The sequence below is a fragment of the Prunus dulcis genome, chromosome 4 (genome assembly GCF_902201215.1).
Source record: "Prunus dulcis chromosome 4, ALMONDv2, whole genome shotgun sequence".
NCBI lineage: Eukaryota > Viridiplantae > Streptophyta > Magnoliopsida > Rosales > Rosaceae > Prunus > Prunus dulcis.
Window position 1 is genome coordinate 1,072,226 of NC_047653.1, and position 15,401 is coordinate 1,087,626.

The 15,401-nt window shown below is 38.9% G+C and overlaps 3 protein-coding genes across 3 annotated transcripts; all 3 read left to right on the forward strand.

The window, feature by feature from the left end:
* The first annotated feature begins 981 nt into the window (after nt 1-981).
* LOC117624814 (protein DETOXIFICATION 40-like) lies at nt 982-4,160 on the forward strand. The gene is made up of 7 exons (XM_034356274.1): nt 982-1,347; nt 1,510-2,141; nt 2,734-2,790; nt 2,902-3,140; nt 3,440-3,558; nt 3,655-3,741; nt 3,830-4,160. Exons 1-7 carry the CDS (start codon nt 1,033-1,035, stop codon nt 3,902-3,904), a joined length of 1,524 nt encoding a protein of 507 aa, XP_034212165.1. The 5' UTR covers nt 982-1,032; the 3' UTR covers nt 3,905-4,160.
* A 1,946-nt stretch (nt 4,161-6,106) lies between these two features.
* LOC117624695 (protein DETOXIFICATION 40-like) lies at nt 6,107-10,178 on the forward strand. The gene is made up of 7 exons (XM_034356101.1): nt 6,107-6,500; nt 6,638-7,269; nt 7,793-7,849; nt 7,945-8,183; nt 8,649-8,767; nt 8,965-9,051; nt 9,993-10,178. The coding sequence occupies exons 1-7, from the start codon at nt 6,165-6,167 to the stop codon at nt 10,062-10,064; spliced, it is 1,542 nt and encodes a 513-aa protein (XP_034211992.1). The 5' UTR covers nt 6,107-6,164; the 3' UTR covers nt 10,065-10,178.
* A 1,270-nt stretch (nt 10,179-11,448) lies between these two features.
* On the forward strand, nt 11,449-15,344 carry LOC117624679 (protein DETOXIFICATION 40-like). Its single transcript, XM_034356069.1, has 7 exons — nt 11,449-11,967; nt 12,105-12,736; nt 13,271-13,327; nt 13,421-13,659; nt 13,941-14,059; nt 14,349-14,435; nt 14,803-15,344. Exons 1-7 carry the CDS (start codon nt 11,632-11,634, stop codon nt 14,905-14,907), a joined length of 1,575 nt encoding a protein of 524 aa, XP_034211960.1. The 5' UTR covers nt 11,449-11,631; the 3' UTR covers nt 14,908-15,344.
* The last annotated feature ends 57 nt before the right edge of the window (nt 15,345-15,401 follow it).

The window sequence follows — 15,401 nt, forward strand, 5'->3', positions numbered from 1 at the left end:
TCAGTATCTTGCAATTCCTCAACATTATCTTCTTGTTGTTCATTGGAAATATTTTCATCAATTGTAGCATGTGATTTTAACAATGAATCTATCTAGAGCTCCTCTTTGAGATTGAGGCAATTCCTCGATTTTTCTTTTTCTAAGCCGTTTTGTATATCCGGAAACGTATTTTCTAGTAGGTGGTATGGTTAAATTATAAAGAAAAATTCTAAAACCCTATAACCTGGAAAATAACCCTAAGAAGAAATAGATAAATATTTCTAAAAACTATATTATCTTATATAACCAATCATCAACATGACAATAATTTTAAAAAATAAGTCATGTAATATATAGATTGAAATTTAGATACATACCTGGATTTGAATTGAGATTTGATTGAATATGACTATATGATTTTGAGTGGTTTTTATGAATTTAGGAATTTGGGTTTTCGCTTTTTTATGTTAAATTTCTGAAATTAAAAGAATAACAAAAATTGTCAAAAAATTGAAAAAAATAACCAAAGAGATTGATGAATGATGATGATTACTTACTAAAAAATCAGAGTTTAAGAGAAAGAAGAAGTCATGAAGTTTTTTTTTCTTTTTTTTATAGTGGAAGAAAGTACTTTTTGATACTTGTACAAAAGAGATTGATATAATTGCTACTAGTTAGCTTAGTTTGATGTTTCCCTTTTTTTAAAACCTGTTTCTGTTTCATTTATTTATAATTATTTAAAGTTTGTTGTTACACACACTTGATTTTCGAAGGTCGCAATGGTGCCACTTGCACCACTCCAGAGCCATATATATATATATATATATATATATATATAATAAAAGCAGAGATTATGAGCTGCAGTGGAAGGCTAAGTTTTATTTATTTATAATTATTTAAAGTTTGTTGTTACACACACTTGATTTTCGTAGGTCCTGTACGGTGGCGCCACTTGCACCACCCAGGGCCATATATATATATAAGCAGAGCTTATGAGCTGCTCACAGTGGAAGGCTAGAGAGAGAGAGAGAGAGAGAGAGAGAGCAAGCTATCATGGAGCCTTCTAGTGATAACGAGCTCTCTGAGCCCCTCTTGCTTTCCAAATCATCTTCGATGCATGTAGTGAGCCGTGAACTGGAAGACACACTAAACAACACTGAACTCTCATACTTTCAGCGCCTCCGAACCGGCACATGGCTTGAGCTGAAGACCCTCTTCCGCCTGGCAGCTCCGGCGGTGGTGGTTTACTTGCTCAACAATGTCATATCCATGTCCACCCAAATCTTCTGTGGCCATCTTGGCAACCTTGAACTCGCTGCCTCCTCTCTTGGCAACACTGGCATTCAAGTTTTCGCCTATGGCCTCATGGTACAACTAATTAATTAATTAATTTTGCCTATCTTCTTTGATCGAATATAAGTGAAATATGGTATGTTTAATGAACAATCTGACAACATAACATATTGATCGGATTGTTATGTTCCCAGGGATTAATTTAGTATAATTAATTCATGTGTGTTTTTGGTGCAGCTTGGTATGGGTAGTGCAGTGGAGACACTGTGTGGTCAAGCCTATGGTGCACATAAGTACGACATGCTAGGCATATATATGCAGCGATCGACAATCCTCCTCCTAGCAACTAGCATCCCACTGATGATAATTTACATCTTCTGCAAGCAAATCTTGTTAGGCCTAGGTGAATCAGCCTCCATTGCTGCCGCGGCAGCGATCTTTGTCTACGGTCTCATCCCTCAAATCTTTGCCTACGCCTGCAACTTCCCCATACAAAAGTTCCTCCAAGCCCAGAGCATAGTGTTCCCTAGCGCCTACATATCGCTGGGGGCACTGGTAGTGCACATAGTGCTAAGTTGGGTGGTGGTGTACAAATTGGGAGGGGGCCTGTTGGGCGCCGCGTTGATTTTGAGTTTTTCGTGGTGGATTATAGTGGTGGCGCAATTTGTTTACATATTGTGGACGCCAAGGTGCAAACGCACATGGAGAGGGTTTAGCATCGGGGCATTTTCTGGGCTGTGGGGCTTTTTGAAATTGTCTGTGGCATCTGCCGTCATGCTTTGCCTGGAGACTTGGTACTATCAAATTATAGTTTTGCTGGCTGGGTTGCTTAAAAATGCTGAAATTGCATTGGACGCTCTCTCTATTTGGTGAGCGAAATCAAAGCTATTAACTATAGTTAATTAGTTTGCCACTTAACCTTAATAATCAGGTCAGAAGGTCCACTCACTCTTGCTCTGCTTAATTAGAACCACTCACAAAAAAAACAACAAAAAACAAAATTTGGTAGCTACTAGTCTGATAGCTGGGTGGGCACAACAACTAGTCAATTTATTTATTTATTTTTAAGCTTTGACCAAAGTCAATGTGTTATGAAACGCTCAGGAACTGTGTCTGTATTTCTTTCTACATGGTTTTCATGTGATGAGGAGGAAACATGCTTTGCATGCTTTCTTAAGCAGTTACAGATCTTAAAACCTGCCCTGCGTGCGTTCAAGTATTTGATATTAGCTAGCGTAGCGTCGTAAAATACTGGTAGTCAAACTGCAAAAAGATATAAACAAAGTGTGTGTGCCTGTCAGATTGTGGTCAGCTGTGTCGTTTGTATTCGTATATATATAATTGTTTTCTTTGTATTCTTTACGTCACACATGAAAAAATGTTGGACATGCATGTATCACTATCTAATATCTAATAAAAATTATTATCTTTTAATTTATGATGGGATATTAATTGATGCAGCATGACCATAACTGGATGGGTCTTCATGATTGCTGTGGGGTTCAATGCTGCTGCAAGGTCAGTAAATTTCACAAAACACAAGACATTATCTGATACAGGGATAATCGTTTTTAACCACTTGAGCCAGTAATTATTTGAGAACTAATTGATGAATAAATAATTATGCAGTGTGCGGATTGGGAATGAGCTTGGGGCAGGACATCCAAAATCGGCAGCATTTGCAGTGGTGGTGGTGACTTCAAGCTCCTTCATCATATCGGCAGTGTGCGCCATAATTGTGCTTGTTTTACGACATGATATAAGTTATGTGTTCACTGAGGGAGAAACAGTCTCCAATGCCGTCTCAGACCTTTCTCCGTACCTAGCCATATCTATCGTTCTCAATGGCATCCAACCTGTTTTGTCTGGTACGTGAGATTGCTCAAGTTTTATTATTATTACTATTTTTTTTGTCGGTATGTGTTGGCAGACTATGAATGTCTAATAAATCCAGAAACCAAACAGTCAACGATCTAAAAATCTACGCGATGGACTTAGTAGTTGAACATCAAGATCATACGACGTAGCCCTATTTTCGATCAAAATCTGCCTCTTCTGTGTGTCGTTTTTTGACTTTACCATGCAATGCAATGTGCGTTTTGGAGTGTTGTTCTGGATATATATATTCCCTAATGTAGGATTCTAAATTTTGGGCCAAAAACAAAAGGAGTGGCTGTTGGGTGCGGATGGCAAGCATTTGTGGCATATGTTAACGTGGGATGTTACTACATCATTGGGATCCCATTGGGTTGCCTTCTTGGATTCAAGTTCGATTTCGGAGCTCAGGTGATAATACTATTTTTCTATTTTTAGCACTTTAATTATATATATTGTTTGTGGTTTTATGTATAATTAATTTTAGGTTTGCTTTAATTTTGTCAGGGAATATGGACTGGCATGATAGGAGGCACTTTTATACAGACAATCATCTTACTGTGGGTCACATATCGGACTGACTGGAACAAAGAGGTTAGCCTAATCTATAATAATTAACTACTTTAATCTCACTATCAATTGGACAGTTATATTTAGAATAACGTTAAATAATTGTTTGCAGGTTGAAAAAGCACAGAGTCGTTTGGACACTTACGAGGACAAGAAGGATTCCGATGATGAAGTGCTGACCAATTAGTCGAGTTTTCAACTTGCTCTTTTCTTTTTTCTCTGGCGGACGTCGGGGAGGTTACATGAGTTTTGCTTGCTTTTTACGTGCATGGAAAGTTTTGCATTGTTGTAATAACGTTCCTTTCCTTGATTAGGAAGGAAGTCCAAAAATATTTTAACTTGATGAGGAGGAGAAAGGGTTTATTTTGGGCTTATTTTGTGGTTGGTCTGTTTTGTTGTATTAGGCTGCTCTCATCTTGTCATTTTGGGCCAACGTGTTTATATCAAATCCAAGAATTGCGGTTGGTCTGTTTTAGTAATTTCAACTGCAATGTGTGTCACATTGCAAAAGAAAACCTCTAGGGTCGACACGCGTAGGTCCAAAAACAAGTCAAAGTAAAAGCTAATTGAGAACAACAGACGTAAGAAGACAGCTGTTTTTCCATAACATAGAAAGAGAAATCGAGTAGCTAAATCATGCCATGCGTCACAAAATTCGCCTCGTGAAACACATATGATTTATTTTACTAGTGCGACAACCAGGGCTCATCATCAGTGCCCACTGTTAGGGATGGCAAAAATTCTCGTAGGGGTGGGTTTCTGTCGGGTCCCCGACTCTAACGGGAGGAGATTTCGGGTCTAAATGAGTACCGAGTACAGGAATCTCCGAACTTGAAAAATCCCCGACGGGTATGGGGAGGGAATGGTATTAGCGTCCCCATCCCCGAACCCGGCCCGAAAATATATATGTTTATATTTAAATAAATAAATATATAATTATAATATTTATATTTAACCTTAAGTTAACTTCCCTCTCCTAATTCTTCCTAATTTTCAATGGAATTTTATATTGATGTGATTTTAAATAGTTGAGTTGAATTTTATAGTTAATTTGGATATGTTGAATGATAAGTTAATATGAAACTTAATGTTAAAATGTATGATAAATATTTTTTTATACAAAAAAGTCGGGAATTCAGGGCGGGTATGAGGGATAGTCCTCCGACGGGGACGGGGACGGGGATTCCCCGAAACCTAATAAACGGGGATGAGTTTAGGGATGGGAGCAGGGATGGAGAGCGGGGATGGGGATGGTATTGTCATACCCGACCCGTTGCCATCCCTACCCACTGCCCAGCAAGCAATGATGCATGCGCTTAAACAGACGACCCGTCAATACTGATCAATTTTAAATATTTCAACTGATAACGAAAACAATGGTTTCTCCTTCATTTAGAAGAATTTAGAAAGGGAATTTATCTCTAAACCGCTTATAATCAAATCAGGATTTTGATAAGAAATCGAATTTTACTTCAAACATTTAGACAATGACATAGCTGATCTATATGTTTGTAATTTTGTAGTTAAATAACATAAGAAAAATAAGATAATTGAGTTTCCATTACATTACGAAACTTATAATAACTTTTATGTATAGACTATAATAAGAGGTTTTAATTTCGAATTTTTCTTCTAATTTATATAAAATACAAAAAGATTAGCGCAATGCCCAAATAAACTTATTTCCATCCCCACATCTTGTCTGGCTATAGTTGTTGCTTTTTTACTTTTCATCCGCCTGCATCATTCATCTGGGCAGCTTTCTTTCACTTTCCCAGTAGCCCGGGGGCATTAATCATGTATTGCCTTTCACTTTCAATGTTGTTTCATTAATTCTGGCTCCCGTGCTATGGAAAAACCTATCATTGTTTTGTTATTCACGGCTAATAACACAATAACACGTGCAAAAGTTATTTCATGTGTCATTGTCTTATTGATTGGGGATAGCGAAAAGTACTATTCCCGTTGCATGAGAGTTTCCCTCCATGCTATACTATGTACTAGCTTCAGTTTCAATAAAGTACCAATTGGTATAGTCCAACTCCTTGTAAGTAAGGCCTTGTAATATTTTCTAATTTTCCAATGTGTTGGTGGAATATTTTCATATTCACATTTTTACATGTCATTGCACGTGCGACGAATTTTCAAACATAATATGTGGATAATATATAGTGGATGATGTGGAGCACATGTAGGATGTAGCCATTAGGCTTTCACACGTGAACAAACCTGTTTTAATGTCATGAAGAAGGTTGAGATTCCACCCAAAATCAGACCCAAAAAAAAAAATCACACATCGTATCGAAAACAAACTTGTTCTCTTACATGGGGCCTTGTCGTTTAGTATAATTTCTCCTCATTATTAATCCTTCCAAGCACCCATTTCCTCGATATATCAAATTTTTGCAGATGCCACAAACACCTTGACTGTATAGTTGTAAGTCCAAATGGTCAACGATCAAGACCAACTCCGCCAACCCATCTTAGACTCCGAACCCGACTCAACAGCACTCGAAGCCTCCAACCAAGGCGATGGCTTGGAGTCTCCACTTGAGAAGGTGCTATCTGACACCCAACTGCCCTCCTTCAAGAGACTCCGCCTGGCCACATGGATTGAACTCAATCTCCTCTTTCGCCTTGCAGCCCCTGCCGTCCTGGTTTATGTCGTTAACAACTCCATGTCACTTTCCACTCGTGTCTTCGCCGGCCACCTCGGCAACCTTGAGCTCGCCGCAGCCTCCCTTGGCAACAGCGGCGTCCAACTCTTCGCCTACGGCCTCATGGTACACGTCCCACAACCTCAACTCTTGTTATGTTTCACTCTGTCAACTAAGAGATGATGTGTCAAATTGTTATGTTTCACTCTTGTTATGTTGTCATTCTTATCTTTTGTCGTCTGTCTGGGTCTTGTCTCATGCAGTTAGGCATGGGAAGTGCGGTGGAGACTCTATGTGGACAAGCCTACGGTGCCCAAAAATATGACATGTTAGGCATATACCTCCAAAGAGCAACCATAGTCCTGACCCTCACTGGCCTTCCACTGCTTCTCATCTTCCTTCTATCCAAACCCATCTTGATCTTATTTGGTGAGACACTAAAGCTGGCTGCAGAAGCCGCCATTTTCGTCTACGGTCTCATCCCACAAATCTTTGCCTACGCCATCAACTTCCCGATGCAAAAGTTTCTTCAAGCCCAGAGAATTGTGGCCCCAAGTGCCTACATATCAGCAGCTACACTTGGAGTGCATATACTGTTGAGCTGGGTAGCTGTGTACAAGTTGGGCATGGGGTTGATAGGTGCGTCGTTGGTTCTGAGCTTGTCGTGGTGGATCATAGTTGGGGCCCAGTTTATTTACATCCTAAAGAGCAGTCGGTGCAAGGAGACGTGGAGTGGTTTTAGTTTGCAAGCATTTTCTGGGTTGTGGGATTTTCTGAAACTATCGGCTGCGTCGGCTGTGATGCTGTGCTTGGAGACTTGGTACTTTCAGGTGCTAGTGTTGATTGCTGGGTTGCTCGAGAACCCTGAGCTCGCGTTAAATTCTTTGGCCGTATGGTAAGAACAAAAATCATCTGGTGGTGATGCCTAATTAATTTTCATTGTCTACAGTAACTTCAAATAAAAATATGGGTTTGACTGTGACTACCGAAATATCGAAATCATAATGATTGGTCATCATCAGTGTAATTTGTGGGAACCACATTTTTATAAGGACATCCATGAGATGAGACCGCAAGACATTATTGATCACAAAACGACACATGTCATGAGTCATTCCCCAATTTTTTCTATCACACAGAAACATATATATAGACATGTCTTTACTTTTTGGTTGGACTATAGAATCTATAGATACACATTTGTCATCCACCCATCAAGTCCTGTTCTCGTATACTCTATAGCCAAGGAATTTGTGGTCATCACTCTTAAATCTAATCCAAAGGTGGATAAAATATTTATTTAAAATTCAAGAATTAATGATGACCACAAACTCCTTGAATTAAAGGGGCATGCATGTATACACGTAGAAATTTATGGATTTAATTTTAGTGTTGGTTTCGTGGCCTTATGCATGCAGCATGGCGATATCTGGATTGTTGTTCATGGTTTCAGTCGGGTTTAATGCAGCTGCAAGGTATAATATTGGATTAATTATAAAAATAATTAAGTGTAATATTGTGGATATCAAATTAACATTCAGTTAATGATATTGTATATATGTGGGAACAGTGTAAGGGTAAGCAACGAGCTAGGTGCTGGGAATCCAAAGTCAGCAGCATTCTCAATTCTAGTGGTAACAATTGTGTCGTTAATGATTGCTGTCGTGGAAGCTGTGGTTGTGCTCTGCTTCCGTGACGTCATCAGTTACGCCTTCACCGACGGTGAAACAGTGGCCAATGCCGTCTCCCACCTCACTCCTTACTTGGCCATCACTCTTATCCTAAACGGAATTCAACCAGTCCTGTCCGGTAAGCACTCTTATCCATCCAGCTAGCCACCATCAATCAGGGATCAAATTGGATTTTAATTATAGTTATATCCGATATGACATCTTTTTGGCTGGTGTATTGTAAAGACAAGACTCTAGAGTCATATGTGTGAGGCTGGTGTATATAATAATATATGTAAAGACATGACACTAGAGCGATATGTGTGAGGTGTCAAATGAGTCGATCCGACCTCACACGAATATGTCAAAAGCACGATTTTAAATGGGCCGGCTCAATTCAGTTTGACCCGTTTAACACCTCTTCGTGTGATATTTTTTCCATTTGATTGAACACTAGTTCTTGACTCGTCGTTGTGATCATATAAGAAGACAACATAAGTATATTTCAAAATAGTGGTCCATCTGCAGAGAATATATTTACAAATACACCAAGTTAATCAACATATATATATATATATATATATGGTATTGAATTGAATTGCAGGGGTGGCCGTTGGATGTGGATGGCAAGCATTTGTTGCGTATGTGAATGTTGGATGCTATTACGTGGTTGGGATTCCAATTGGTTGTCTTCTTGGATTTAAGTTCGACCTTGGTGCGGAGGTAACTATATATAATAATACTTGTTCCAACTTAGCATACATTGATTTTTTTTTTAATTTAATAAGAAAAATTATTTTATGCCATGTGCATGTCACGTGCCACTGAATTGGACAGGAAAATGTTGGGTTTAGAAGGACAAACAGCATGAAAACTTTGTTTTGAATATGTGAAAAAAGTAATTGGAAATGAACATGCAGGGGATCTGGTCGGGGATGATAGGAGGAACATTCATGCAGACTATCATCTTACTGTGGGTAACATTTCGTACGGACTGGAACAAAGAGGTAATTTCAATGAACATTCTTGCACATGTTAAAGTTTTCCTAAATAAGAGAATCGAGCCTTTTGACAGTCCACAATGATTGAAGCCTACTCTTGATATTCCTTTTAAGGGTGGTTTAGTATAACGGATTGTCGTAGACTGAAATAAATATTGGTACTGTTTTAGATTGGCATAAGTTGGATAACACTTGTACAACGTTTGATGTATATTTGATTGGACTAGGACAATTTTTTTTTCAACTTTTCTTCTCTATCCATCTCTTTCCTTGTCTTCCTCTCTGCTTCTCTTTCATCTTCTCCATTTTCTCTCCTCTTCTTTTGTCTACTTCTCTTTTTCGAAAATTTTCTCTCCTCTTCTCAGTGTTTTATTTTTTTTTTTATTATTATTTTTTTTGGTGTGCAAAATTTTATCCTCTCCTCTTCCTCTTCCATTCTATCTTCTCCTTCTTGGGCGACTGTTGCTGGTGGTCGTGTTTGGTGGTTGTGGATGGTGGTCGTTACGGTGGTTGTGGTTGCCGCTTGGTGGGTCAGTGGTTGTGGGGCGATTGGGTGGGGTTGGTTGCTTGTTGCTTGGGTCAAGACTATTAGTCCCTCCTCTCCAGACAAGTTTCGCTAAGAACACTTAAGGATGTGTTTTTTGTGGTCCCAGTATTAGTTAATCTCACTTAAAATTAGAACCACATAAAACAAATATGGGATAAAATCTTAGCCAAGCCAATCCAATCCAAACTTGTACGGTGTAACAAACACCCCATTATTGTGCTTAAAGCCTATTAGAAACCTAGTTGGAACTTGAACTCACTTCGGCCTTTTGGCAGCTCCACATGAACTGAATTGGAATTGTGTCTAAATCAGTCATTCTCTTCTAAAAATTAGACCCACCAAACATGGCATTTAATCATTTGCACATCTTAATTATTTTGAGGTATCGAATTGTTTTTAGGTGGAAACAGCCGGGAAACGTTTGAAAAAATGGGAAGACAAGAAGCTGCCTCCTCCTCTTCTGAAAAGCTGATGTGCTCAAATTTAAACAAGCTTTTCTAGTCTGTTGTTGCTCGATCGGGACAACCCAACTTCATATTTTACTGAATAATTCTGATGATCAAATACATTTGTAATGTGTTAATAAACATATGGGAGTCCGAATGGTGTGGAAGTCAAAATTATTTTTAATTGAACTAGACGTCTTCTGGCAGAACCATGTCCATTTTTGGAATTTTTATCAATAATAGTCAAAATTTATACTTTAATTTCATAAATGTCAGTTTTTATAAAAACTTTCAAATATAGTCAAAAATCCCTTTAAATTAACACAAATACCCTCAAAATTAAACCAAATAACAATGAACTTACAAACCAAATAACTCACAACTATGGTGGCCAAGCTTACTGCTGCTGACTATTTCTTCTAACCCTACCAGTTATGGCTATGAACCCTAAACCAAACTTAAAAACTCAAAACCCCAATTTTATTTCAAGTTTGATGGACTTGACAAATTCAATCGCTTTTCTTTCTTCACTCACTCTAAAACTAAAAAACCATATTTTTTCCAATCCTTTATCTGATGTTGAATAAATGCTTTTGCCTTGTCGTATGTGATTTTTTACTTTTAATTTCAAACTGTATTAATATAATAATATCTCCCTTGCATTCTCTTAAATTAAATAAAATGAATCTGTGTTTGTATTCTTTTGGAACAGAAAAACCAACATAAGGCAAATATTGTTGCGATTTTGCTGTGTTTCTCTTGATATGGGTTCCATTGTTTTTGGTTGAAGGTTTTTTATTCTTAGAAAGGGGAAGTTTTAGATCTACAAAAGTCGAGCAAAAACAAAATGAGATTTTGAATTTCTTCATGGTCGATCTTTGAGGTTCTATGTTTGTGTTTGTTGTGATAATTAAGAAGCAGAATAATTGGGAGTCTAGTCTTCGAAAAAATTCCTCTTTTTCTTTTGTTGTTTTAGTAATATAGATAATGTGAAGAGGTTGGTTTTATGGGTAATTATATTTTAATTTTGAAAGTATTTGTGTCAATTTAAGTGAATTTTTGACTACATTTGAAAGTTTTTATAAAAACTGATATTTATGAAATTGGAGTGTAAATTTTGACTATTATTGATAAAAACTCCATTTTTTGTGGGTCTGATTTTAAATGAATTGGTTGGTTAGCTTCCTAGTCCATGCTACTAGTAAATGCGTCAATCAGGTCTCGTCAGTGCCCAGCAACGCAGCAATGACAAGTCACAATCAATTGAAAAGTAAGTATAAAAATACAAATCATGCGCTTAAACGGACGACCCGTGACCTTAATACTGAATGCATGATCGATAAAGCATATTTCTCCCCTTCGTATATTTTTGCAACTTCATATCATATATATTAGGGCTTTATAGCCTGATTCCCAAATAAACTTATTTCCTCCCACATCGTGTCGAAAAAGAATTCCTTGTCTTACCGTCAATATTATTCTTTCCAAGCACCCATTTCGTTTTCGTCCAACAAAAAAAGCAACCATTTGCTGTATAGATCAAATTGTGGCAAAGCCTCCACAAACACCATAACCATAGTTTGTTAGTCCAATATGGTCAATGATCAAGACCAACTCCGCCAACCCATCTTAGACTCCGAACCCGACTCAGCAGCAGCCGAAGCCTCCGGCCATGGCGATGGCTTGGAGTCTCCACTTGAGAAGGTGCTATCTGACACCCAGCTGTCCTCCTTCAAGAGACTCCGCCTGGCCACCTGGATTGAACTCAAGGTCCTCTTTCGCCTTGCAGCCCCTGCCGTCTTGGTGTATATCGTTAACTATCTCATGTCACTTTCCACTCGTGTCTTCGCCGGCCACCTCGGCAACCTTGAGCTCGCCGCCGCCTCCCTCGGCAACAGCGGCGTCCAACTCTTCGCCTACGGCCTCATGGTACACGTCCCACAACCTCAACTCTTGTTATGTTTCACTCTGTCAACTAAGAGTTGACGTGTCACATTGTTATGTTTCACTCTTGTTATGTTCTCATTCTTATCTTTTGCCGTCTGTCTGGCTCTTGTCTCATGCAGTTAGGCATGGGAAGTGCGGTGGAGACTCTATGTGGACAAGCCTACGGTGCCCAAAAATATGACATGTTAGGCATATACCTCCAAAGAGCAACCATAGTCTTAACCCTCACTGGCCTTCCACTGCTTCTCATCTTCCTCCTATCCAAACCCATCTTGATCTTATTTGGTGAGACACCAAAGCTGGCTGCAGCAGCCGCCGTTTATGTCTACGGCCTCATCCCACAAATCTTTGCCTACGCCATCAACTTCCCGATCCAAAAGTTTCTTCAAGCCCAGAGAATTGTGGCCCCAAGTGCCTACATATCAGCAGCTACACTTGGAGTGCATTTAGTGCTGAGCTGGGCAGCTGTGTACAGGTTGGGCATGGGGTTGATCGGTGCGTCGTTGGTTCTGAGCTTGTCGTGGTGGATCATAGTTGGGGCCCAGTTTATTTACATCCTAAAGAGCAGTCGGTGCAAAGAGACGTGGACTGGGTTTAGTTTGGAAGCGTTTTCTGGGTTGTGGGATTTTCTGAAGCTATCGGCTGCGTCGGCTGTGATGCTGTGCTTGGAGACTTGGTACTTTCAGGTATTAGTGTTGATTGCTGGGTTGCTCGAGAACCCTGAGCTCGCGTTAAATTCTTTGTCCATATGGTAAGAACAAAAATCATCTGATGCCTGCCTAATTAATTTTCACTGTCTACTGTAACTTCACCTTTATAGTTAGCTAGCTATTGAAATCACAATGATTGGTCTAACCCTAATTAACTAAAAGAGAAAGTAAAGTCTTTCTTTCCTTGGGACTTTTGCTTTTTCCTGATGAACATGCATTACACCTTGTTTTTTTCAAAAAAAATTAAACAAGTTAAAGCTTTCTACAATAAATATGTACAACCCTACAGACTGAAGGACAGACAAGACAATTAAGGACATTGTCATTATCCTGCGTAAAGGACAGCCCCAGGCCCCAATGTAAGTGTAAGAGCTCCTTTCCATTATTGCCATCATTCACTCATGCATACGGAGTTCACCCAATTCCTTATATAAACACGTAATTAACCAAATTGAATGTTCAAGTAGGGATATTTCCACCCACTTATTTATTTAGGTATATATACGTTTCTAAATGTATAAATTTGTGGATTAATAAGTAATTAGTGTTGGTTTCGTGGCCTTATATGCATGCAGCATGGGGATATCTGGATTGCTGCTCATGGTTTCTGTCGGGTTTAATGCAGCTGCAAGGTATAAAAATAATTGATCGTATTTGTTGAATAATTAAGTGTAATGTTATGGATATAAGATTAACATACAGTTAATGATATTGTATGGGAACAGTGTGAGGGTAAGCAACGAGCTAGGTGCTGGGAATCCAAAGTCAGCAGCATTCTCAGTTCTAGTGGTAACAATTGTGTCGGTATTGATTGCTATCGTGGAAGCTGTGGTTGTGCTCTCCTTACGTCACGTCATCAGCTACGCCTTCACTGACGGTGAAACCGTGGCCAATGCTGTCTCCCACCTCACTCCTTACTTGGCCGTCACCCTTATTCTTAACGGGATTCAACCAGTCCTGTCCGGTAAGTAATATCTTATATACTCCGCTAGCTAGCTATACCATCAATTTGGTATATAGTGAATTCGGGATCATATTGGGGTTTGATTAGTTTTATATTATCCGATATGATACTTTTGGCAAAACACTAATGAAATGTGCGTGATATTGTTTTTGCTTGATTGAACTAATAATTTAAGCAAGAGAACATAATTATACATCAAAATAGTAGTCTATATATTTCCAACAGGTGAAATTGATCAGCATATATATATATAATTAATTAAATTGTATCAAGTAATGTAGGGGTGGCTGTTGGATGTGGATGGCAAGCATTTGTGGCGTATGTGAATGTTGGATGCTATTACGTGGTTGGGATCCCATTAGGCTGTCTTCTTGGATTTAAGTTCGACTTTGGTGCTGAGGTAACTACATAACGGAAAGGCTATAACGAGGACTTTAAAGTAAGGAGCTTATTTGAGGGGTTCAACCGCCCCATCAACAAATATGAGGAAATCAATGGACTTAAACTTTTGAAATGATTTGAGGGTGGGATTGAAACCCTCAAATAAGCTCCTCACTCTAAACTCCTCATTGTAGAAGCTCCCACTATATAATACTACTTCTTCCAACTTAGCATACATCGAGTTGGACAAGAAAAGTAGGGTGAAAAAGGAGAGGTGACAAAACTATCTTTTGATTTTGAATTTACAGGGGATCTGGACAGGGATGATAGGAGGAACATTGATGCAGACCATCATCTTACTGTGGGTAACATTTCGTACGGACTGGAATAAAGAGGTAATTAACTTCAATGAATATGCTTTGTGAGAAATACTTGAGCGCATGTTCAGTCAAAGCTAAATTTGGCACCGCCCAGAACAGAACATACCAAAGTTTCCTCAATCTTACTAGTAGCCCTATCAGGCCCAACTGTAAATATATGCGAGAAACCAGTCTTGAACCATCCACAATGATCCAGGCCCAAATGTTGGTATTCGTTTCATTGGGCTTGAAGCTCAATAAAAGACCCAGTTGGGACTTGAGCTCACTTCGACCTCGCCGTAGCAAGATGACTCGGCGTGGACATGATTGAAGTTGTGTCCAAGCCAGTCCTTCTCACCGGACGTGTCGTTTATTCACACTTGCGTATCTTAATTATTTTCAGGTAGGCACGGCTATAAACCGTTTGGAAAAATGGGATGACAGACAAGAAGCGGCCTCCTCCTCTTCCTCTTCTAAAAAGCTGATGTGCTCAAATTTAGACCAGTAGTTTTTTCTGGTATGCAGCCCAACTTTATATTTTACTGGGGAGATGATCGATTTCATGTTTGTATTCTCATTGGATCTCTGATTACCAATATCAAAGGCTAATAAGCTAGCTACGTTCGTACGTACAAGTAATGTGTTTAGATAGCTGTTGCATCGGGCTCGAGAAGTGATCGTGAGTTAGCTCAAGTTGATTAAATTTGAACACAAACTTATCCACAGATATAATATAAGTCCGAGACCACATGGCTGAACTGAACATGCTGTCGTCCTAATCAATCACCTTGAAACACCTGTTGATTAATCTGGTGGAGCCGCCGAGGACCTGACGTGAACTGAACCCTCATATGATATGCCTCATGCATGAGATGAAATATAAGGAAGGAGGGAAATCAATGAGATAAAGGCGTGCCATGCATAATGAAACGAGCTTGCTACTTGCTGGAGATTAGCATAATTAATATTTATTTACATAATATTATATGTATAAGATAAGAA